This window comes from Condylostylus longicornis, unplaced genomic scaffold (assembly GCF_029603195.1).
Source record: "Condylostylus longicornis isolate FDR11 unplaced genomic scaffold, ASM2960319v2 ptg000135l, whole genome shotgun sequence".
NCBI classification, from domain to species: Eukaryota; Metazoa; Arthropoda; class Insecta; order Diptera; family Dolichopodidae; genus Condylostylus; species Condylostylus longicornis.
In genome coordinates, this window is record NW_026578103.1 from 10,896,237 (window position 1) to 10,920,312 (window position 24,076).

A 24,076-nucleotide genomic window follows, 5' to 3' on the forward strand; every position below is an offset into this window, starting at 1 on the left:
TGCTAACTTGAGAGGGGGTGGAGATAGAAAAAAATTTTCTTCTAACAAAATGAACTATTTATTAATATCTAAAAGCTCCTAAAATTTCAAGCTTCTACAGTCTGGGGTCTAGAAGAAAAACGACATCAAAAATTTGGAAAAAAAGGACTTTAAATAACGGTAAATTTGAGCGGTCATTTTGTTTTTCTTAAGTTGAACTATAGTATACCGCGTAAGGGGAAGCAAGCCACTGCCTTTCTGCGTTTGCAAAATTTCAAAAATGCTTATGGTTTCATTGCAACAAATATTTAAAAAAGGCCATTTTTAGGGTTTTGGGGGGGTATAACTTCTAGAGGGGGGGAGATAGCTAAAAATTTTGTTCTACGGAAATAAGTTTCTAGTAAAGATCTATGTACGTATTAAATTTCAGCTTTCTATCTTCAAAGGTGTAGAAGTTTTGTAAACAGACACACGGACAGACGGACGGACGGACGGACGGACGGACGGACGGACGGACGGACGGACGGACGGACGGACGGACGGACGGACAGAGTGAAACTAATAAGCACTTTTTTCAAAAAATTTTTTGGAAAAGTGCTAAAAACTACAATAATTTAATAGAAAATGGCAAGGTTAAAAGCATATATGATCCTCAATAAAAAGAAGAAACGAGTGAAATTAAAGCTGAAAAATCATTATTTTGAAAATGATGTGAAAAAAATCGATGAAATCATGCGACACTCTCTTATAACACATTCTTCAAGGTAAAATATTGGATAAAATACAATTTCAGGGTGGCATAAGATAATTGTATTGAGGTTGATAAAGATGTTCCTAAACGTTTTGGCTTTAGATGGCACATAAGTTGAAATTTTTAAAACTACTAAATTTCTTAAAAGCAAAACCTTTCTTCTTTATTTTCTTCTCTAAGAGAAGTTCTTTCTTCTCTAAGAGAACATAGATTTTCGGCACGGCTCCTTTGGTAAGCAGAAAAGTATTTTATCAAAAAATCATCCTTTTATTTCCAATAAAATTCGATTATTTCATGAATATGGTGATTATTTCAAACAAATGCCATGCAATGAGTTCGACTGCTGATATCGAGCATTATTTAATGCAACTACTAAAATCTTCAATTATATTCAATATTTGATATATACATTAAAAAGTTAATAGCACACTCAAAAAGGAACTTCAAGTTTATAATACAAAAATAAAAATTTTAAACATGAATCGCCTTATATACATAGATACGCTATGTATATAGGAGAATACAAACAATCAAAAGTTCTTAAATAATATAGACGACATTTTTATGTGAAAATAAATAAAATTGAAATAAAAAATTCTTTTCTTTTCACACACATCACATTTTAGTAACGTCATCAAAAATATTTTCTTTTTCATTTTCACTTTTCATTAAAAATGAAAATTCAACATTTTTAATTGCTGTTCTCTTCGACGGCGCAATAGTATAGAAATTGGTTTTAAATAAAATATTTTTTTTTTATTATAAGAATTAAAAAAGTGTTTTCGACCACTTTTAACTAGCTTCAGCATCAATGATTTTCAAAGATTATCCCAAATTAATTCTTCTTTGATTCAAGAAAAATATATTAGTCTTAATAAATATGTACACTCTATTTTGTTTAACATTATGAAAAATCAGAGAAACTAGAAGACAGGCAAAGAAAATGGTATCGGATACTTTTTATTCTACGGCAAATAAAATTTACATATATATAAGATATTTATCTATATAATATGTCAACATATTTTCGACATATTTTCTAATATGAAATTTATTTTTAGTTTAAAGCATAGTACTCACTAAATGAATTTTGTTTCTGACGATGATACATTTCTAGAGTGCACCTTCGCTGCACTAAACGATGTAATATAACTTGATATTTTTGTTGGAATGCTTTTTCAGAGTCTGTTGAACCTCGTCGATTTCTGTGACGATCTATTTTTATAAATTGTGAAAAGAAATATTAAAAATATTAATAGAATTATGTAGTTTTTTGTTTTTGTATCAATGAAATGTTTTTCTAATTAAGCTAAAAAATTTCATTTTTATTATATTTAATATAAAAAATAAAAAAATTTAAGTAGAACATTTTGTTTTCCAAAAATTAAATAAAGTGTTCTTAACGATGATAGTTCTTGTAAGAGTCTGGCACGACACGTGAAAGTAATAATAATATCATCTACAATTAATTTCAATAATTACCAAAACTTTGATGATCTAATTGGACCCAAACATCACTGTCTGTTAATCTCGTATATAAACCTTTTTGAAAATTTCCACGATAAACTTGTTCTGATTCAGTTTCATCTAAGTCATCTGGCAGCATACATGGACTTGAACCAGATGGACGTAATGTTGATGGTGGACTTGGTGTTGTTTGTTCTTTTGTTCTCTCTTCACTCTATTCGATAATTGTTAAAATTAAGTAGTTTATTTGAAAGAAAAAATTAATATTAGTTGGTCGGTTTCAAATACAATAACTTGTGATTCACAAAAGAAGTTTTATTTAAAATTACCTTAGCTCTAACATTTTCTTGTCTACTTCTATAATGTCGACTTCTTTCGATTCCATGTCGATCTTCAGAACGAAATCTTTTATCCATTTTTTTATATAATCGTTGTGATGTTTTCGTTGTAATAGGTGAATCAGCAAAATCAGCTGGCGGTTTAACAAGCATATCTGCTCCTTCATCATCAATTGGTGGAATAGATTCTTGTGAACCAGATGCAGCTGCTAATATTTCAACTTCTTTTCCACAATGTAAACAATGTATTTGATCAGCTGGTACTTCAGCTGTTTCACTATAAAATACAGAATCAGATCCAGGTGATACAGATCTTAATGATTCAATTGATTTAGCTTTTAAACGTTTTTCAGAACAAATTACGTCGGTAGCTGGTGGACCACTAATTGTTGCATGTTTTTTTGGTGGACTTGTTATACGTTTTTCATGTTTTGTTGGTGAATGTTTACTCGTTGTTGCAGGTATTTGTAATGGTCGATCAGTAGATCTATCGGGACTTCGAATACCATGAACACCTTTTGGTTTACGAATCATTGATATGTTTTGTTCAGTCATGCTTGATTTACGTGGTTGTCGTTTAATTTTTGGTCGGAAACGTTTCATTTTATTTGGACTTGTTCCATCGAGAATATTTAAAGCGGCTGTTGTACGATCTTCGGGTGATATTATACCTGTGCCAGAGGTAGGAGTTGTTTTTGTTGATGGTGTTGTTTGTTGCTGTTGTGATTGTTGTTGTTGTGTCTGTATCGAGGAAGATGATGAGGTGGGTTTTTTTATTGGTGAAGTTAAAGCTCTTAAATTTTCACGTTCGATATCTAATTTCATATTGTTACGTCTACGACGACGTTCCTCTTCAATTTTAACACGCCTGTGACGTATTGTTAATTTAAATTGTTCATCATCGTGTGGACTTTCATAATAACCGCTGCTTGAATATCGTTTTTCACTTTTCTCTTCATCCGAAATAGATTCAGATTTCTTCTTCTGAGCAATTGCTACTTTTGCTGTACCAGAAGTAATTGCAGTACCAACAACATTTGTACGCAAAGATGTTGGACTTTTTGTTGTTGTTGTTAAAGTTGTTGATCCAGGTGTTGTAGGAGATGTTGATATTACAGCATTTGCCGTTGTAGGAGTTGTAATTGAAACACTTTTCTTCCTTGTCATATCATTTATTAGGTAACTATCAGATGAACTACTTGTAACTGAATGAGATGGAGATAATATTTGTGGTACTGTTGCACCTGCCGGTGGTGGTATAACACCATCACTTACAACTATTTGAGTAGTTACATGTGAAATTAAAGAACATGGTTCTGGCGGTTCATTTGATTGAACATCATCAGTTTGGGGATTGTCTTCAGATAAACCGTCACCACGAGTTGAATATAGGGAAGAAGCACTTTCAAAAGATGATCCTTCTTGAACTGTTTGTGAACTTTGTTGTGAAACTAACAGTTCAAAATATCAGTGTAAAAAAAAAAGAAAATGAAAAAAAAATAAAAATTTAATATTTAATTCTTGACATAGAATTTACAAAGTTACAAAGCTTATGTGTTTATTTTTATCGGTACCAACATATACAACTGCAAAAAAAATAAATTAAGAGATGTTTTCTCTCATAAAGCCATTCATCACACAACAGCAAATACCAAAATTAGAATAACGGTGCAAAATAAATGTTCATATACATATATTTATCTATATGTATATGTATATGCTTGTCATATCAAAAAAGAGTGAATTTTATTTGATAAATATTTAATTAAAAGAAATTAAAAGGATGAATTCAAATGGAATGACGAAAATGAAAAGGAAGATTATAAAGCTTTCTTGGCTGATTTAAATGAATGCTTTTTGCGACACAAGATTTTTTAAAAAAGATTTACCATGTGCCTAATTTATTTTGAAGATTGTTTTTGAAATAAATTTAATACGATAGAGCAGTGTTTCAGTTTGGAGACATATTTGTATTGGTTTAGTCAAAAGTCAATATTTAGCTTGATTAAAGGAGGCTGATTGGAAAATATTCGAATCTGAATTATGTTTAGTTTTTCAACGTTTCTATTAATATGAAAATGTTAATTACTGTATTTTTAATTTCTAAACTAAATTGGATTTTTTATAATTATACTTCGTCTATTGTTATAAAAATTAAAATGTTCATGCAAAACTGATTTTTGAATTTTCGTACTAAAGTGCTTAAAAAAGATTATTTTAAAATGATTATGGATGCAAGGGAAATTGTTCTATGTAATATTCAAAATAAGTACGATATTGTGCAGTTAATTAATCAAAACAATGGGAAAAATACAATTCAGTGAAACAAAAATATTCATTCCATTTTAAATTAATCCTGATACCTGATAGATAGCCTAAAATTTTAAGCGTTATTGAAATACAAAATATAAATAAAAAACATTAAAACAAATTGCAATTTAGAAATTTCATTCCTCACTATAAAAATAAGGATAACAGCAAAAGAAAATAAAGGGAAAACAAACATGACAATAAAAAAAAAAATTTTTTTCCAATATTTCCAAAGTTTAACAAGGACACCAAATTAATTCGAACCTGGTACTTGTGTAGATGACGAACTTGCTGTTGTTGGTGGTGTTTTAATACCTGGCGTACGTTTTGAATTATCAGTGCATGTCACATATTCATCTGTTGTATTTGTACTGCATTCAGAAATATCTGTAGTATTATTTTTAATACCCAAATCCATTCGATTTACATAAGTATGATGTTCATGAACAATTGGTATTGATTCGCGTAGTTGCATTGAATCCGCAGCCGCAATATCTGGTGGGATTCTATACATTTTTGATGAAAAGCAAAAAAAAAAAATGAAAGAATTTATAAATAAATTTTGTGTTTTGCATAATATATTTTTATTGAAATTAAATTTGTTTTTACCTTGTTGTAGGTGAAGTCATCATTAATACATCCATTTTTCTACGATCAATTTGTTGCTGATGTGATGGAAATTGCCCTGGTGAAAGAACACGTGACGAACGGCGACTTGTTGGTCTTGGTGGTAATGGTAAATCATCACATTCAATACTAGATGTATTCGTTACATTTATTATAGGTGTTGTTTGATTAGGAACTTGTAATAGTGCGCTACTTGAACTAGATGATGGCGGTGATGTAATTGTTTGTGTTCCAGCTGGTTTTAATTTCGGTGAAGGCATTCGTGGTAAAGACTAAAAATAAAAAAAAAATTTATTCTTATAATTTTTTACTTTGCTATCCGTAACTAAAATGTTTGCGTATATTTAGCAGGAAATTTATTAATAATAGATCTAATAGAAAGTGCCACACTTGGGTTACTATAAAAAATTAAAAAAATTTTTATGAAATGTTCAAGAAAGATTTAAAATTTTTCACTTTCAATTTCACCTTCAGTTACTATCCGTCTTACTTGGAAAAGAACCCTGGCAAATATCGAATATTTTTTAAAAAAATGTCACTGCTTATGACATTGTACGTTAATATTAGTTTGGAAATAGGTCAACAACTGAATCAAATTTTTATAGTACATTTACCGACTAATTTTACATCCACAAGCTTATGTTTTTTTCACCGTAATTTTAAATATGTAAAAGCCAAAAATGCATAAAAGAATATTAAGAGATTTGAGCTGATATAAAATTTTCAAAAAAACATCCCTTATATTACAAGGTAATTTGAAAAAAATTTTTGATCGTATAATTTAAAATAGTCTTTTTTTTAGATTTCCTTTAATAATATTTGAACCGAGTTTTATTACCTTATTTTTTAATAGAAATTTTCAATAAGAAATAAAATAATTTTATGAAGCTTATTGCAAATTGGTTTTCTCCTTCTTTTGCGGTGAAAATTATAATTATAATTTTACTTTACGATATTAAAACGATATTGAAAAATTCTGATTTTTATACCCTGCACTTCGTGAAGGGTATATTAACTTTGGTATGGAGTTTGTAACTACTTGAAGGAGTCATCTGCGGTATGGAAATATATATATATATTTTTGCTCAGCGTAAAATTCTGCGTCAATTTAGACATGAACGTCTGTCCGTCCGTCCGTCCGATCGCACGATAACTCAAAAACGAATAATGCAATCGACACCAAACTTTCACAAGTTTTTTCTTTTGTGCCAAGGACGAGCCCTATTGTTATTGGACTAATTCGGACAACGGATTCGGGTAGCTGCCATACAACTCAAAGAGTTTATTTAAAATATTTCAAAAACTAAAAAAGCTATAAATATAAAATTTTGTATACATGTGTCCAATTATATTCCACATATGCTCTAAAAATTATAATGGGATAGCTGCACCGGTTCGGGTGGCTGCCATACAATTCCAACAACAAATTTTTTTATTCAGAAAAATAATAAAGTCAGATTCATGAAACTTAGCAGTCATGTGTCCAATTATAGGTCAAATATATTTCTGAATTAGAGGAATTGCTTGACAGGTTCGGGTACCTGCCATACAACTCCAAAAGCTTATTTTAAATATTTGGAAAAATGATAGAGTCAGATTCATGAAACTTGGCAGTTATGTGTCGAGTTATAGGTCAAATATATTTCTGATGTTTTGGTTGAATTGCTCTACAGCTACGAGTAGCTCCCATATAAGTCCAAGAGTTTAAATATTTGGAAAAATAAAGTCAGATTCATGAAACTTGGCAGTTGTGTGTCCAGTTATAAATCAGACATATCCGTGAAATTTCTATAGAATGGTTTCATATGTTTGAGTAATTGCTATACAACAACGAAAGTTGCAGGGTATAATTCAATCAGTTTATACCGACTGAAACGTTTTTACTTGTTAAATACATTATAAGCTCTTTTTTCTAACTTGAATCAATAGCCATCAACAAGTATTAAAGTATTACAGTACAGGTTAATCTTGAAATAAAATCTAATATGATGGTATTATACTATGAATTTGGTATGTCAAGGTTTTCGTTTAAAAGTCAATAAATGTCAATTATATATTTCTTAAATTAATACTAAATTTTTTTCATATCCAGAACAAGGGCACTTTAGTCCTTGTACACTCGAAAAATATGATCTTTTTAGTTTCGCGGCGCATCCTTATGAGTGCGGTCAATTTCGATACCTGAATTCTTTGTCTTTTTAAAATTGATATTTCCATAATGAAACTATTTTAGTAATAAACACCCCAATATAACATTTAATGGTGTGATACCTAGGTACATTATGTAACTAATGATTCTACGATATTATAACAATTTTCTTTAAAATATCCTCTAGTCAATCTAATATTTTCAGTTTTAATTTCTATAATCCTTATTGACTTTTTTGTAGTAGTTCTGTGTACGAGTATGAACATTATATTTTCATATTATTTATATACAACATGAATTATTTAAAAAAAAAGAAGATGGAACCCAATCTATAATTATTATAATTTAGTGTATAAACAGCCGCCAGAAATGAAATTGGAACCTTATCAAAAATAAAATTTTCTACCATACAAACACACTCCTTTTTCTTTTTTTTCTTGTTAAAATTTAGATTCCCTGCGAAAATTATTCCCATTATCCCTGTTAAGTATTACTTGCGTATGGAAAATGACATAACTTTAATGATACTAAAAGATAAAATGGATTTAAAAAGATTTATATGACAAAAAAGAGAAAAAAAATGACTGGATTTTGCTAAATTTATAAGATAAAAAAGGAAAAAGAAAATGAAAATTTATGAAAAAAGCAAAAAAAAAACTTACAAAAAATAGAGAAAAACAACAAGAAACAATCAAATGATTATAGTAAAAACAACGCAAAAAAAAAACAAAATTGTGGACAACAAGGCTGAAAAAATAAAATTTGTGTTTTCAAATTAAATATGACATTTAGAGTAAGATAAAACGGACATTTGTACATATTTTTCTTCTGTTTCCCTTTCTCAGTTTATACTGGTTGTCATTTTACAGGCGGACATGTTTTACATAATATGTTTCCTTTTTTAAATGTTTTAGATTTATAGAAGAATGGAAATACTATCAATTATAGATTTTGAGATTCCACAATGTCGAAGAGGAATTTCATATACCTGAGGTATGTACTAAAAATTATGAATAAGTGAGTAAGGCAAGACCAAGCGCCATGCCTTAATATAATTAAAAATTAGAAATTTCGTGACCTTTATTACAAACCCACTTGTGAGAAAGAAAAATTATTTTCTGTAATGACCTCATTTTAAAAGTATGATCGAAATTTTAATTTTGAAAAAGCTTATTTGATGTAACAATGATTTTGTAAATTATACCAGACGATTTAATTAAAATGAAATCATAAATCATAATTAATACGCATAAAAGATACCTAGGTAAAAAAAAATGCGCTTATCAAACGTAATTTGTTCGTATACACTTATTTCTTTTATAAATTTTATCGAATTCCCAAATATTTTATAAAAATTTGTAATGAGTTTTAATTAAAGTAATTGCCAATCTTATCACAAAATTTACAGCCTAATCGTGTATCTCGCTTTTTCATCTCATTTTTTATTCACTTTTAAATCAGACATTTTTCCAACAAGATTCACCATTTTTTCAATTGGATTTTTGAATTTTTTCTCAAATTATCGACTGAGCGTCTCACTTTCAAACATAAAGTGAATGAATTTTGAATACATTTTAGAAAAAAACGAGATACGCAATACCAAATAATTCTTCTCACTCAAAAATTCCATTATACAAATATATAATAGTTACTCACTTTTCTCTCACTTTGCGAGTAAAATAGCGAAATAGACGATTTGGCCTTTATTGCGTGGTGATCCGCCTAAACGTATGCAACGTTAAATATTTTGAAAAACTTATTTACAGTTATATACTTAGTTATACACTAAAATACTTTACAGTTTTAAGATATGAATTTTTTTTACGATAGAACTTTTAAATTATTAACTTTAAAATTTACGTTGATGTTTTTTATGTTCAATTAAAAAACTAAAATAAATGAAAATAGCCCGTAATAACTTCTTACCACTTAATTCTTTAAAAATACAAAAAAAAAAAATTAATATACAAACTTTATTAATATGGGTCCAAACAGTTATTATACTGAGATAAAAATTATTAAACAAAATAATTTTAGATGTTATAAAAAGAGTAAAAGAAAAAGGACTTTTCTGTTTTGTTCTCCTAAAAGATTTATAGTCTGGTCTGGACTTTTAACTCATTAACTTTCATATTGCTAATGGGTTAAGAATTTTCCTATTTTCTTATGATTTTCATCATAGGTTTAAAGTTTCTTTATATAGCTACTTTTTTTTATTATTATATTGCATAGTTAATAATAATGATGATAACCGTTGATGAGGATAATATTGGATGATTTAGGCACAAAAATATATAAAAACAAAACCAAATGTTTTTTTTTTTCTCTTTCTTTTTTATTAAATCGTTTCATAGTTAAGTAAAAGAAAAAAAAAAGGAATTATGGAATGAAAAATTAACTAGAAAAATAATTAACACTGCAAAATATATATTTAAAACAGAAAGGATTTTATAGGAGAATTTTCAATGAGAAATGATAAATTATTAAAAATATTATAAATTTAGAATTAGGTTCTTATTTTTTTGCTTTGCTTTCAAGGATAATTTTTAATTGTTATAAAAATTTAATCGTTTATTATGTATATGTGTGTATTATTTTTAAAGTTATATGTATGTTATATTGTTATTTCTTTTAAAATATTTCATAATTCCTGAGAAATTTTAAGGAAAATTGTGTGAAATAATTATAGTAATTTACATTTCAAACGTTTTCATATAACCAGTATGTGGGAATACTCGAAAACTATTCGTGACCAGGAAATTGAAGCATCGTGACCAGTCGGTGTTGGAGTAAATGGAGATTTAAATATCGCACGGTCAAATACTCATATTATTATACTTTTATATTTTTTACAATATACAAATATAGTGAATTTAAATGGGGATTTAAAGAGGGCTTCTTAAATTAACGGATATAGCGGGTTCAAAACAAATTTGTAATAACTTATAATTTATAAGCCAGTTTAGTGTTCATACTATATGCTAGCCTAATATTAACAACATTATCAATAAATAAAAAATAATGTGTTAAATTATATAATTTCAAATAGGAAGATTGAACAAGGAACAAGGAAACTCTAAATGCCAATTTATATAAGTATTGCTACTGTTATGTGATTTCCCATTCTAAGCTTCATAAAATAAAATATTTAAACTAATTATCATTAGTAGCTCAGTGACATCCTGACTAAATAACGATATTCTAATTGAGGTTAACAAAATTTTACCAACTTAATATATGCATAATATGTAAATGAATATTTTCTAGGGATATCATTTTAAACATCAATATTTTGTGAAAATGCTGTCATTTTCTAAGGATATTTTTTTCATAATCATGTTTTTTTATATTTTGTAAAATAAGTACAAAATATTAAAGTTAAGTGATAGAGGAAAATAAGGATAAACGAAATCATTTACTCGCCAAGTGACTATAATTTGTTTTTTGTTTTTTTTTTGTGTTTTTTTGTTATTTTTGTTAACAAAATTTTATTGAGAAAAAAATCAACACAAAATGAACGCTTTATATCAATGGGGATAACAGAAATTGTAAGCTGCAGGAGATTATGACAAGGATGTGCATGATTAGTCTTTTTCATAACATTTACTGTTACATATCAACGTTACTATGCTTTGCATGAATATATAAATGTTATTTGTACAGATGTGTAACGAAATAAATTTGGATCAAGTTAATGATTTTTAAAGCAGCACTTTTCCTTGACCTTGAACAAGTGAAAATACAATATTTTTAAATATAGTAATCTAGATGCATATTTATTATTATTTTCATTGATATGACAAAATACTTCAAATTATTGCATACATTTGGGGGGAGGAAATTCGGAAAAAATATTGAAAGAAGCATTAATATAACGGTCGAACTCGATATGTGTTGGTCAATTAAAATGATAAATAATTACCTTTTTTGATGGTATGTCATTTACATTATTTGAAAAGACTTGCATTTTCGGACCAATTAAACATCGAAAATTAAGGTTACACAAATTATGAAAGTCCATGACTTGAAAGGGTTGTGAAGCAAAGTTGGAAAAAAAATCTTCAATTATAATAAATTATTTGTTAGCGGATTAAAGCCATCAATACAAAATTTCTACGATTACGAGTTTAGAAGAGAAGGGAATGTAAAAAATGTGTAAAAAAATGTTTAGATCCGTCACTATTTTTTGACCAGTCACTACTTTTCTGCGTTATTATAAATAGAAAATAGTGTAAAATTAAGTATAAGTAAAAAATTGTGTTTTTAGGGTTTTGATGGGCTATAAATTTTAGAGGAGGCGATGTAGGTTAGTTCTGTGGAAATAAGTTCAGTTTTCTATCTTAGGGGGTGTAGAACTTGTGCAAACAGACACGCAAACAAAAGAACAGTAAAATTGAAACTAATAAGCACTTTTTCCTTACTTTTTTTTCGAAAATGCTAAATACGAGTATAAACAATTTGTTTAAGTTTGAGTTTTACGTTTTTTTTTTGTTTACAGAAAAACGCTTTCATGCGAAATTTATAGTAACTAATGCAGCCATTTCTTTAATATTAGCATTTAGTTTAATTTAACATACTTAATGTTGTTGAAATACTTAAGTACATAATTTTCAATATTTATTTTGAATAATTTTTCTATTATGAAATTTTTAAATCTTATGTTGAATTGCAGGTTTTTTTTGAAAATGTATTTTTCTTGTTAAAAAATATCAATCGATTTGGGTTCCATAAGCATAGCAGGAGTCTTAATATATGCACTCACTTAACTGGAATTTAATGGCCATTTATTAGTGAATTCCTTACAAAGTTAATGTTTACTTAAAAAATAATAGTATTTTAAGTTCAAAGAGTATATAGGCGACACAGGTTACATAAATCAAACTTTTGCCATTTTATCATAATATGTTCTCAGAGATCTACATATTTGTGTCTGTGGTTAAATTTCATATAAAGTGTGAGAACTTAAAAAGCAAAAATGTTTATTCTTACAGTTCTGTTCTCTTGTTGTTTTCATTTTATTCTTGCTCAAAAATTTTTCTTTATAAATATGTGTGTTTGTATATTCGTATTGTGTACCTATGTTGTAATCAAGTATAAATTTATATGCAATGTATGTATATGTACTCACATTGCTATTAAAATTTTTAATAAACGCAACGTGATGATATACGAGTTTATATTCGTATGTCCTTTTGGTATATAAGTATCTATAGAACGCGCTGAAAAACGGAAATAACAAATAAATATTTATAAATAACAAGAGCAACGACATAAAGATTTATATATATATACATATATATATACATATATTTCATATATATAAATTTATATTTTTTTCCAGTTTTATTTTGATTCTAAAGAATTGAACAAATTGTTAAATGGAGCTCACATATTATTATAAGCGAATAACATTAATTTTCAGAGGGTAAATAAAAGGGTATTCAGACTATATTGTTCCATTTCGAACATTATCACAAAAGAAAATAAAACAAAAATAATGGAGAAATTTATTATACCTAGCTAGAGAAATGTATTATCATGTACTTTGTATTGGGTGCTTAGATTAACTAGGTAACAAAGTTTCCTTTACTAAAACACCTCCAGCGGTTTGTTAATTTCCAACTTGAGTTGAACTAATTATTGATTCAAGATAAGAAAATTCCCCAAAGTCCCAAGGATGGTGTATGTTGAATATTTATTGTAACGAAACTAAACATTCTTTCAATTCTGCAAACCTAGAAAAGTAGTGGTGCAGCTCCTCTGCCATGGAACAGGACAACATTGTTGATCTTTAAAACAACAAAATGGCCATTAAAATTAACCATTATCTATAATCGTTTTTTTTTTTTCAAATATTCGATGTTTTTCTTCTCAATTGTTATAGTAGACTGATATTTTAACAGCTCTTAGACATTAATAAATAGTTCATTTAAGAACATCCCCCGATCCCTCCCCCATCACACTAGCACCACCTCTCAAGATTTGGCATCTTATATTTCTGAAACCGCAAAGCTTTTTTAAATTTCTATACACGCAAAAACCTAACGGTAAATTAAATGACATTAAAAAATACAATTATTTCTCTTAGCTTTTGCAGTTTACTATTAAATTCGAGCATTATGTTTACGCGTCTAAAATAGTTTTTTGTTTTTTTGAGATTGCATGCATTGCTCATCCTAAATATATGCAATCTTTGAAAAATATTCGTATGTGAATGAGAGTAATATTAATAATGTAGTTCATTTTGCAGGTTGCTTTTTGAACCAGTATTTTCGCTCTTTGAAGGGAAAAGGGCTACATGAAAAACCATTGGTTTGACCTAACTTTATTTGGGTTCGTGTAAAATATTTTTAATATATAATTTTCTATTATTAATATTAAATTAAATACCGTACTTTATAGTTGGACTGCATAACCAGAAATTAACTTTTCTTTTTTTTTTATTATGGACATTCGTTATAAAATAGGATTTTCTATTTTTATGATTTTAAATAAAAAAAGAGTGAAATGTTGTGAAAAATTTCTTGAATAAATTTATAAAGGCATGTATCGCTAAATAGAAAGGAAAATTGAATTTTTCATTCTAGATGCCGGAAACAGAGTAAAATGAGGTCAATAGCGTTTTTATAATATTATTTATGTGTTTATTATGTGAAAGGATATGGCAAATATACGCGAAATGTTATAAAAATAATATCGCAAAAAGAATTTGATTTTTATATTCGTAACATCATGATAATTGCTCTATATACAATACCGTTAAATAGAATGAGAAAATTGTTATCACTGTACTTAAATGCTTTCTCTTCGTCTTACATTTTTCTATATACCTGCATATATTATATAGGTTTGCAATAAATATTTTTGGAATCAACTTAAAAATAGCATGAATTTTTTTTTTTAAATAACTCAATGAATTTAGAAATATTTTTAATAAAATAAAATTGGAAAAAAATAATGTGTTATATTGTATAATATAAGAGTAAAAATAATTTTTTTTTTCATTTGATTAATCCTTAAAAATTAAATTCTTTAAATTGTGGTGTGTCCAGCAATAATTTTGAAATGAAAGGTCTATGTTTAGAATCTTTTATGTGCAAAAATGTTATGTTCAAACTTACAGCTATTTTAAGCTATTTTAAAATTTTAAATTTTTTTGTGATTACTTCGAATTTTGTCGAATCGATAAATAAAATGTGGTTAGTGTATTGAAAAATAAAAATTTGTAAAACTTTTAGTTATGCGATTTTTGAATGAAAACTTGAATGCAGGACAGTTCTTTGGGGTTTTGACTCTTGACTTAAACAAAAGTTTTGAGATTTTTTTGAATAATTGATATAAAAAGTGCGAAGGGTTTGGTGCAATACGATTCTGGTTTATTTCCCACGAAGTCATGAATATTTATGAGGAAAAATAATTTTCCGACACAAAATATCCTTTTAATAAAGGATATAAGATTTAATGTTTGAAATTTTATTGAAAATAATTTATTATATTTACCAATAGTTAGTTGTTATTGAGGCAGAAATTTTTATATATTACTACTTATATTGATATGGTTGTCACAGTATAATAAGAGTCCTATATTCATAAAAGACAACTATTTATTGTGGTCAGGGTAAACTATTACATTAACACACTAAAATATAACCCACTGGTGGACTATATAACCCATTGGGTGGGTTATCCAATTTATTAAATTGTCATAAGTTGTGTAGAATGAAATTGCTTCAAAGACTAATAAAAAATTCAATACGTCTAAACAATTTTGGTTTGAAGTGCAATAATTATGAGTTAATAACCTTATGAAACAGTATGGGCACACTTGGAAAAAAAAGTTCTTAAAATTTTATTAAACCTTAAACAAAATTTTGCAAAAATTCAGCAATTTTAACATACCAACATTTTTCTTTAAAATTATTTCAAAACCTTGAAAATATTTTAAAAATATTAATGATTTTAAAATATTTGTTGGAAAAATGATTTATTCAAAGAAAGAAAAGTAAATAATTTCAGATATGCCAACCACTTTTTCTACCCGCCTAATTTCAAATAGAGATAAGTTCTATATAAACTCACTTAAGTTTACACCTTAACCATAAGACATTGTTAACTTTATGTTGGCGAATCGAGACAGCATCATTAATCAGGCACAAAGAATAAAAATTCAAAATTTATGTGAGCATATAGAGTAGACGCACGTATTTATATCAACATGCTATAAAGTGTAAGTAAGTATATACATACATTTTCAAGAATTTATTTATGGGCACTAAAAGTATTTATGTTGGCGCAGGATATATGAGTGAATTTATGAAAAAAAAAATTGTTTTTCTTCAGATAATTTTACCAAGATTTAAAACCAGTCAACCATATAAATCTTCTAATTTTAAAATAATCGTAAATTTTCAAGGACTCTTCTATTTTTAGATCAGATTATAATATTTCTTCTAGACCATAAAATTTTTTTTTTTTAAAATGAAAAATCTTATGTATATGGGAAACTTGTTAAATAGTATAAAATTTTTAAACTTATCTTTTAAAAAGTTGGTTGGATTTTTAAGATTTAAGAGTCTATAAAAAGTTTTAAATTTTTTTTTTTTTGGCAATTTCATGTCTGCGTGTGTACATGTTGTTGCAAATCAAATACATTTTCTAAAATTTTATTTCTAATTTAAAAAAGGTACGGTCTACATATTACGAATATTAAAAATTTAAGAATCACATATTTATAACTTAAAATATTTTGACATTTTTTAATGCGCGTGCATATTATGTGTTTAAGAATTTAATATTCTGTTACTAAATGAATAAAATAGTATAGAGTGTAAATTGTACAAAATATTTCTGATTTTAAATAGAAGTTTATCTATTAAGGCTAATATATTGGGTCTATCTGGTTAGTAAAATTATTTCATTGTGTGAAATAAAGTAAAACATAAGTGTAGCTACTACAATATAAAGGACTAAATTCAGAAAGAAAAATATGCTTAATCTTTATAAAATTTTGTATTTTTCAATTAGAATTGTAAATATTTAAACACAACGTTAACCCTTTCAATTATCGTTAATTTGAAACTAGTATTTTAAATAAGAAAAGTAATAGTGCATAAAACGAATTCAATACTAAGTAAGATGCAATGTGAAAAAAATCTAAGAAAATTGTCTATAGCACGTGATATTGCTGATCTTAATAAAGCACGTGATATTGCTTATCTTATTAGAAACAGAATTTTATGTTGGCGAGTCGAAAAAATCTAAGACAATTTAAAACTTTCGAGAGAAATCTGAAAAAATTAAAATTTCTGATTGATAAAAAATATCTACTCTCAATAGTTACTTTTGTTTTATGTTTAAATTTAGTTTTCCGAATGTTTATGTGGATATTATAGGGTTAAATAAGTGAGATTTAATATTCCTTAACTTTAAAAAGTTTTCCTTTCAAAATTAATTCAAAATATTTTATTCATATAAAAATATTTTATCGTAGTAGGCGTAAATTTTTTGTAACAAAACAAAAACATAAAATTTATGAAAAAATAAAAAGTTATTGTAATTTTCATATTAAATTCATAGCTGAAAATATTGTAATATTCATTTGCCAGTGAAGCATAAATTTCATTAAAGAACAATAAAATGATAACTGACTGGCTAATCATTAAGTCTAACAATATAAAGCTAATAAAAAGAAAACTAATATTGGAAGTAGATGTTATTAATGAAAAAATATTTGTGATTTTTTTTTTAAGTTATTCATGAATAATATTAAATAAATTTATATGTACATATATATGTATGTATGTATATTACAATATTCAAGGACAAATTTTATCATAACTCTACAGTTCTACTCACACAAAACCAATTGAATTCGTACATACATACTTATGTACATATTATATAATTGAATTTCAGTAAATCCTCAAAATTTTTCACAATTAAAAATACCTTTAGCACCTTTATTTCAATAATAGAAAGGATCTGAAGTCACGTATCTTAAGAAATTTTCAAGATTTTGTTTCGAAGATGCTTTACAACAAGAATGATTAACGCAAAGTCGATATGAAAATAAAAAATGGTTGTTTTCATACTTTTTTCATACAAATTTCTTTTGAGCAATTCAATAAAATGTAGACTAATTTTTATTTTGTATAATAGACAAAATGGTTTGATTCTCAAACTTTTTCATATTCTAAAGTAGTTTTCTCATGTAAATGAAATGACAGCCTATATTATATAAAAGTATTAAAACAGAACGCTCTCAAAAGCAACACAATCATTAAAATTTAATACAAAAAGCTATGTCTATACGACAAAGAATGTTTTCTTTTTAATTATATGTATTGTATAATCGAACTTGAACAAATATCAGAAATTTAATTATAGAAGATAATGAAAAAAAATAAATAAATAAAGAACAAAATATCAATCTCAGATAAAATCAATAAGACAAAATACAAAGAAGAATTGCTAAGAGAATTTGTTGAGGACGAATTCATCATTATTGTATCTATATCCTGATTTTAGAATAATACTCGAACAAATATAGCATGATCCAATATTATATACATTATAAAATAGCTAACGAATACAATATTATAATTATATTTTATTCTAAATAGTATATTCGAAAATTAAGAGCTAATAATCATTTCATTCAATTATTTAGACTTTTATTCTTTAATAGAATTCTAACAAATTTAGGTTTTAAAATTTATAATCGATAAAATATGTTAACGATTTGGATTATAATTAAATTATGTGATAAGAAAATTACAAGATGAGATTCCAAGTAAAATTGTATTGAATTAAATTGTCTTGTTCATTATATACAATTATTTTAAAATTCGAAACACAATAATAATTCGAAATTTATAACATTCTTTGCTAATAATATCGCAGAAGTTTGTGGAATAATTATTCTAGTAATGTAATAAATTTTATAATATAATTTTTTGAAAACGGCGCAGTTTCGTATAATGAAATTGTAAGGTACCTGTTACATGACAGATATTAAATCTTAAATTGATACTGAATCTGGTGAAACTCTGATGTGATATTGAAAATATAGAAAACTATCTAATAAAATTCCGTTATTTTTTTATTGCATACAAGGGAGGTTATGTTATGGCATTAAATTTGATACATAAGTAGAATTTTCGGCGGAAATGAACATCCCCGTGATCAGGAACTGCAAATAAACTCTTTTCAGGGAGATGTCTGTCAGACTGTCTGTGCAGATCTATATCTCAATTTCGATTGAACGGATTTTTATTAAAATTCTTATCTGAGTTTACTTTGGTTATAGCGCGTTTTGTTCAACTTTTTCTATATGTCAATTAAGAGTCTGGAACTGGATCTTTAATACGAACCGATTTTAAATGTTTCATCGTTCAATATTTAAATTGAGGCACTAAAAAATGAACTTATAAATATGCCAACTGGGAAACCGAACCAAGGGCCGAAATTAAATTTTTTGCCATATCTATGGAATTAATTGACGGATTTTCTTGAAATTTAATATTTGAGTTCTGTTTTCTGCCATTACTAACTGACGAATTTTTCAGGTAATTTAGATGGAACAAAGTAAGCTTCTACTATAATAGCCAAATTAAACCCTAACATTTTGCAACATTTTAGCTAAGCTAAACAATGCCTTGCGGTCAGTTATGTTGTGATCGCGCAAGATTATTTTTTTTAAATTCGTGTTGTCAGTTTATTGATTGCAAATAAGTTATTGTCAAAAGTTTGACATAAAGGTATGAAATTTTAGTTTACATTTAATCTTAAATTTAGCTTAATATTAAGGTGGTACCTAAAGGTTTTAATACAATGTTTGTTTTTGCCTCTTTGCTAAAGTCCTATTTCTTCCTTCAGTCTTACCAATGGTCTAAGTCAAGAGGAGATGTAAGGTTATCGCACTAAAATTCACATGTCAAGGTTTCAACAAAAACTTTTTCTTTGTTGTAAGGGAAGTCTGTAAAAAATATTTTTTCAAGCGGGTTCTTGATTTACTTTTGCATTCCAATTTCAGTTAACATTGTTAATTAAATTTAACATTGTCGCTTAAAAATTTTAAAGAAAAGTTTATTATCTTTACTTAGTCAGTAAGGAGTAGAATGGAACAAGTTGAGAATAAAACTCAACAAGCTTCAGAATACCCAAAAAAAAAAAAATTGCTTTTGAATTTTCCTAACCATATTGAATACATCTCGAGTCTGTTTATCTTTTTTGTCGTACATTCTTAGTTACGTTGTAATTTTGTTTAAATGTATATTAACAAAATTATACAAATTCTTCATCCTTTATGATTTGTACACTTATGCAGATAAGAGAGCATGTTAACAAATCCAAACCATGTCATTTATTTATGTGTGTACACTCGTTTAAAATATATATATACGTACTAGTTTTGTCAAAATATAAAATTTAATTTAAATAAAATACAAATTTGAAAATTTTTTGATAAAATTCTGTCGCCAATGCGTATTGATTATTCAAATTATACAAGAACTAATTATTAACGCTAAGAATTAAATTGGATAAAGAATTCCATAGATGAAGTATTGTGTAAATACCAGACAGAATACATTAAAAATAGATTCAAATGAAAATGGTTTAAATATTTTCCAATGCTATAATTTTGATATTTTAGATAAAATTTTAAATTTTGTGGTATTCTGCAAACAAAAGTTTTATTCAACATTTTAAGGTTTTGTTGTCTTAAATTATTTTGAATTTGAAAAAAAACTTTAGATAAATATTTTGTTGAAAGTTTATGAAATTACCAAGAAATCATGTAAATCAACTTGGCAGATGATTTAAAGAATATTTGAGAGAGTACAATAACTAACTTGTTCTTTAAAATCATATTATCCATGTGAATACACTGAAGGATATTATACTTCAGTATCAGTCTAAAATCAAATTTCCCGTGTGTTTGACAGAAAAAATTGTTTTTTATGTATGTCTCACTTCCTTTTTTATCTCATGCGATAGTATGGTACATTTAGAAAGAGGGGTGATAACTTGTTACTTGATTATATTTTGTTGTTAGTAGTAATATGCACTTTATATCTAATTCGCTTATATCTACGATTTAAAAAGTACTAAGGCAAATGTACTTGTTTTTAAATATATCCTTTTTGGATTTGCCATATATTTTGGTATCATTTAATGAAAATTTGGTGCCTCTTATTATGCAATAATGAAAAAAATTCCATGACATTATTTAATAGATCCAGAAAAATTGTTCAAATCACAAATAGAGTACATAAATTCATCAGTTTTTGGTAGAAGAATATTTACATAATTAGACTAAGGGACTGAATATTTTCTTCTTTTATATAACACCATTTGGGAAGTTCAAGCCTAGAATAATATAAATTTGTAATTTTTTATTGGAAGGGAAACACTGCATCTTTATATAAATAATGTGTGTAGTTAGCTATACATACACAAATAATAAAATATTCCAGAGCACATTGCAGTTATTTATTTTACAAACATTGAAATTTAGATTAATCGATTTGAGAAAAGAATTTTCGGAAGAAACATACTTGATAAATTATAAAAATACATACGAGTTCATAATTAAAGGTTTACCATTTATTTACTTTGGCAATAAAGCAGAAACCTATTTTTTTCAATAAGACCTTGTACAATATTTCAATACAAAAATATTATACAGCTACCATACTATAGAACTATTTTAATTGTATATTTTGTGGGATAATCATAATTTATGAATTGTAAAACTACTCAGGACGTTGTAATTTTTTATAAGTGCTACGAAATGAAGGCAAAATAAAAGAGCTTAACATTTACATAAAGGATGTAAATTAAAATGAATGGCATAACGGACTAATGATTTTGGGTCAGACATTTTTATAGGCAATAATAATAGTATTTAATATTTTGGGGTTTCTTTGAACACCGTCTGCTAATTCATTAAAGGAGAAAAGAAATTTGTTCTGCTATATGATTTAAATTTATAAAACAAAATTTTATTATTTTCTTCGTTAATTAGTAGATATACACAATATATTGGATGGTATATTTTGATTTTGCTCATAAACCTCGTTATTTTTGTTAAAGGATAGATAATCCTTCTTGTAGTATCGATTTAGTTTTACGAGTATGAAATAAAACTTGGGTATGATACAAAATAAAATATTACTTTTTTTGAGTCAAACACTTACCTGATCTGAAAACTGTTCTTCTAAATCTAAAGCATCGGTATCAATTGAACTTCTCTGTTGATGTTGTAATAATAAATTTCTACGCTTTGAAGTAGGTGTCAATAAAGCTGTTCCAGAATCAATTTCACCATTTTTAGCCGTAAGTACGGTAACCTGTGATTCATTCCATATACCGTCAGAATGATCTCTTGTTACATCATTCGCCAATGAATCAGACGATGGATATGCTGAGCGTACTACACCCTCTTCTTGGCACGGTGATGGTGGAGCTGATTTGAGTTGTCTTGATTCATCATCAGCTGTTGGATCTTCCAAACTAATTGATCGCTTTCTAAAGGCTTCTCGTTTTTGTTGTATTCCATTTGATATTTCGCTTGAAATTGGTAAAGCTAATAAATTAGGATCTTTTCTACAAAAAATTGCTTCATCCCGAATAGGAAGATTTTGATATATATACTCTTTTGGGTGTTTTTCCTTAATTTTTTCACTTACATTTTCTGTTATAACTTTTAAATCTTCATCACTTGCCGAGGCATTCAAGAGTATGCTTTCGCGAACATTTTCTTGGCGTTGCTTTTCAGCTAGAACTTCTCCATCAGAGACGGTTTTATGCAATTTCCTTCGCCTCCTAGGGCTCGGTGTTGGTGAAATATGAGGTTTGAAATCGATAAAAATTTCTTTTTCCTCCTCTTCTTGACGAATCGTTTTTTTTTCTACATCTTTCGGAACTTCTTTTTCTACTTTTTCTAAACTTATTGATTTTTTTACGGATTGAGATTTTTGCTCAATTTCATCATCCTCATCTTCTTCATCTTCTTCTTCCTCTTCTTCTTCTTCGGATTTTTCTGCACCACCTTCATCATCAGCCTCTACAGAAGATATGCTATGGACGGGTGCAACTATAGGATGGACGGGCATTGATGGTCTTCGATAAGTACCATGTGTACGGGGGAATAAGTCACTAAAACCCATTGTTGAGGCACGTCTTCGTTCCATCGCTTGAGTTGCCGAGTCTGTAGAACTGTCACGAGATAATTCTCTGCGTACCTGCTGGTGTGGTGCAATCGGTGTTGCAGTACCATTCATTAATTCCGTGCATTCTGTTGCGTGCCGACAAACTGTTTCAGGCATGAAAAGATTTTCTCTTGGGGTTGCATAACGTGGTAAGCTCAATGAGTACATTTCTCCAGGTGGTGCAAGACGGTGGTGTGTGCATGTTCTCCGCGGCAAACTGTTAGCTTCATAACCATACTGCCTATGCATATGATGTCCACTATGCATGTCATAACTAATTGAACTCATTGCAGTGTCAGGACGAGAAGAACTTAAACTGCGACGGTCTTCTGGTATAGGTATTTCACCATAAGAAAATGGTAAATTACGGTAGTCTATATGTGAAGTTCTACTTGTAGCTGGTGCCATAGAAGGTATCGTTCCACCTGCTTGCGTTGCTATACTTTGAACTGATGATACAGTTGATGATGACGTTGGTCCATAAGAGGGATAATTGATAATACCAGAGGCTGATAATGAAGACTTTTCACGTCCAATAAAATCCATTCCACCTGGATCTAATATTGAATGATACGAAACAGCACTATCTTCTGAATGATTTCGTGAATGTCCGCTTAAACGATCTAATGAAGATGATGCTGGATGTTCTGTGCTAGTTCGTGATGATGACCTCGATTGCGTTCCACCTATAGGCGGTGGTGGTGGTTCATAAAAACGATGTATATGTTGTTGTGCTTGCAGTTGTTGTTGCTGTAATTGTTGCTGTTGTTGCTGCTGGGGTTGTTGACTTATTATAATATTTTGTTGAGGTACCATTAGAGGTGAACGTGGTGGTTCCTCAGAAAAAGTTCGATGAAGTTGTTCATGTTCTATAACACTGAATACAAAGGCAAACATCATAAATGTATTAAATAAATATAAACTTTTTTTCTTAATGATAAAATTTTAGTCAGTCTTTTATGTTCACTAGATAATTTATGTACTTACTTTCTAGAATCTTCAACTGTTAATAAGTCACCAGGTGATGTAGCCATTTGCCTCATACCTCCAGTCATTTCAGATAGACTTTTTGTTAATTTTCTACCATTTATCATTCCGTTTGTTTGAGCACCTTGTGATACCATCTTAACCTAGTACAATGGAATATTAAATTTGTTATACATTGTATATAAGACATTTTTTTTCTTTTAGGGATAATAAATAATTTCTAAGCAAGTTTACTGAAACTTTGATGAATCTT

The 24,076-nt window shown here is 27.7% G+C and overlaps 1 protein-coding gene across 1 annotated transcript; it reads right to left on the reverse strand.

Annotated features, from left to right (window-relative positions):
• Positions 1 to 1,787: 1,787 nt before the first annotated feature.
• Positions 1,788 to 23,960, reverse strand: LOC129615170 (mucin-2-like). The gene is made up of 8 exons (XM_055530267.1): positions 23,824 to 23,960; positions 22,351 to 23,713; positions 21,823 to 22,296; positions 5,455 to 5,744; positions 5,110 to 5,351; positions 2,527 to 3,986; positions 2,213 to 2,411; positions 1,788 to 1,945 (listed from the first exon to the last, which is right to left on the reverse strand). Exons 1-8 carry the CDS (start codon positions 23,958 to 23,960, stop codon positions 1,788 to 1,790), a joined length of 4,323 nt encoding a protein of 1,440 aa, XP_055386242.1.
• Positions 23,961 to 24,076: the final 116 nt, after the last annotated feature.

Coding starts and splice junctions, on each gene's coding strand:
- LOC129615170 (XM_055530267.1), bottom strand. CDS start 23,960: ATGGTATCACAAGGTGCTCAAACAAACGGAATGATAAATGGTAGAAAA. Junction 5,352..5,454: donor ATGACTTCACCTACAACAAG/GTAAAAACAAAT, acceptor AAAAATGTATAG/AATCCCACCAGATATTGCGG. Junction 2,412..2,526: donor AAGAAAATGTTAGAGCTAAG/GTAATTTTAAAT, acceptor ATTATCGAATAG/AGTGAAGAGAGAACAAAAGA.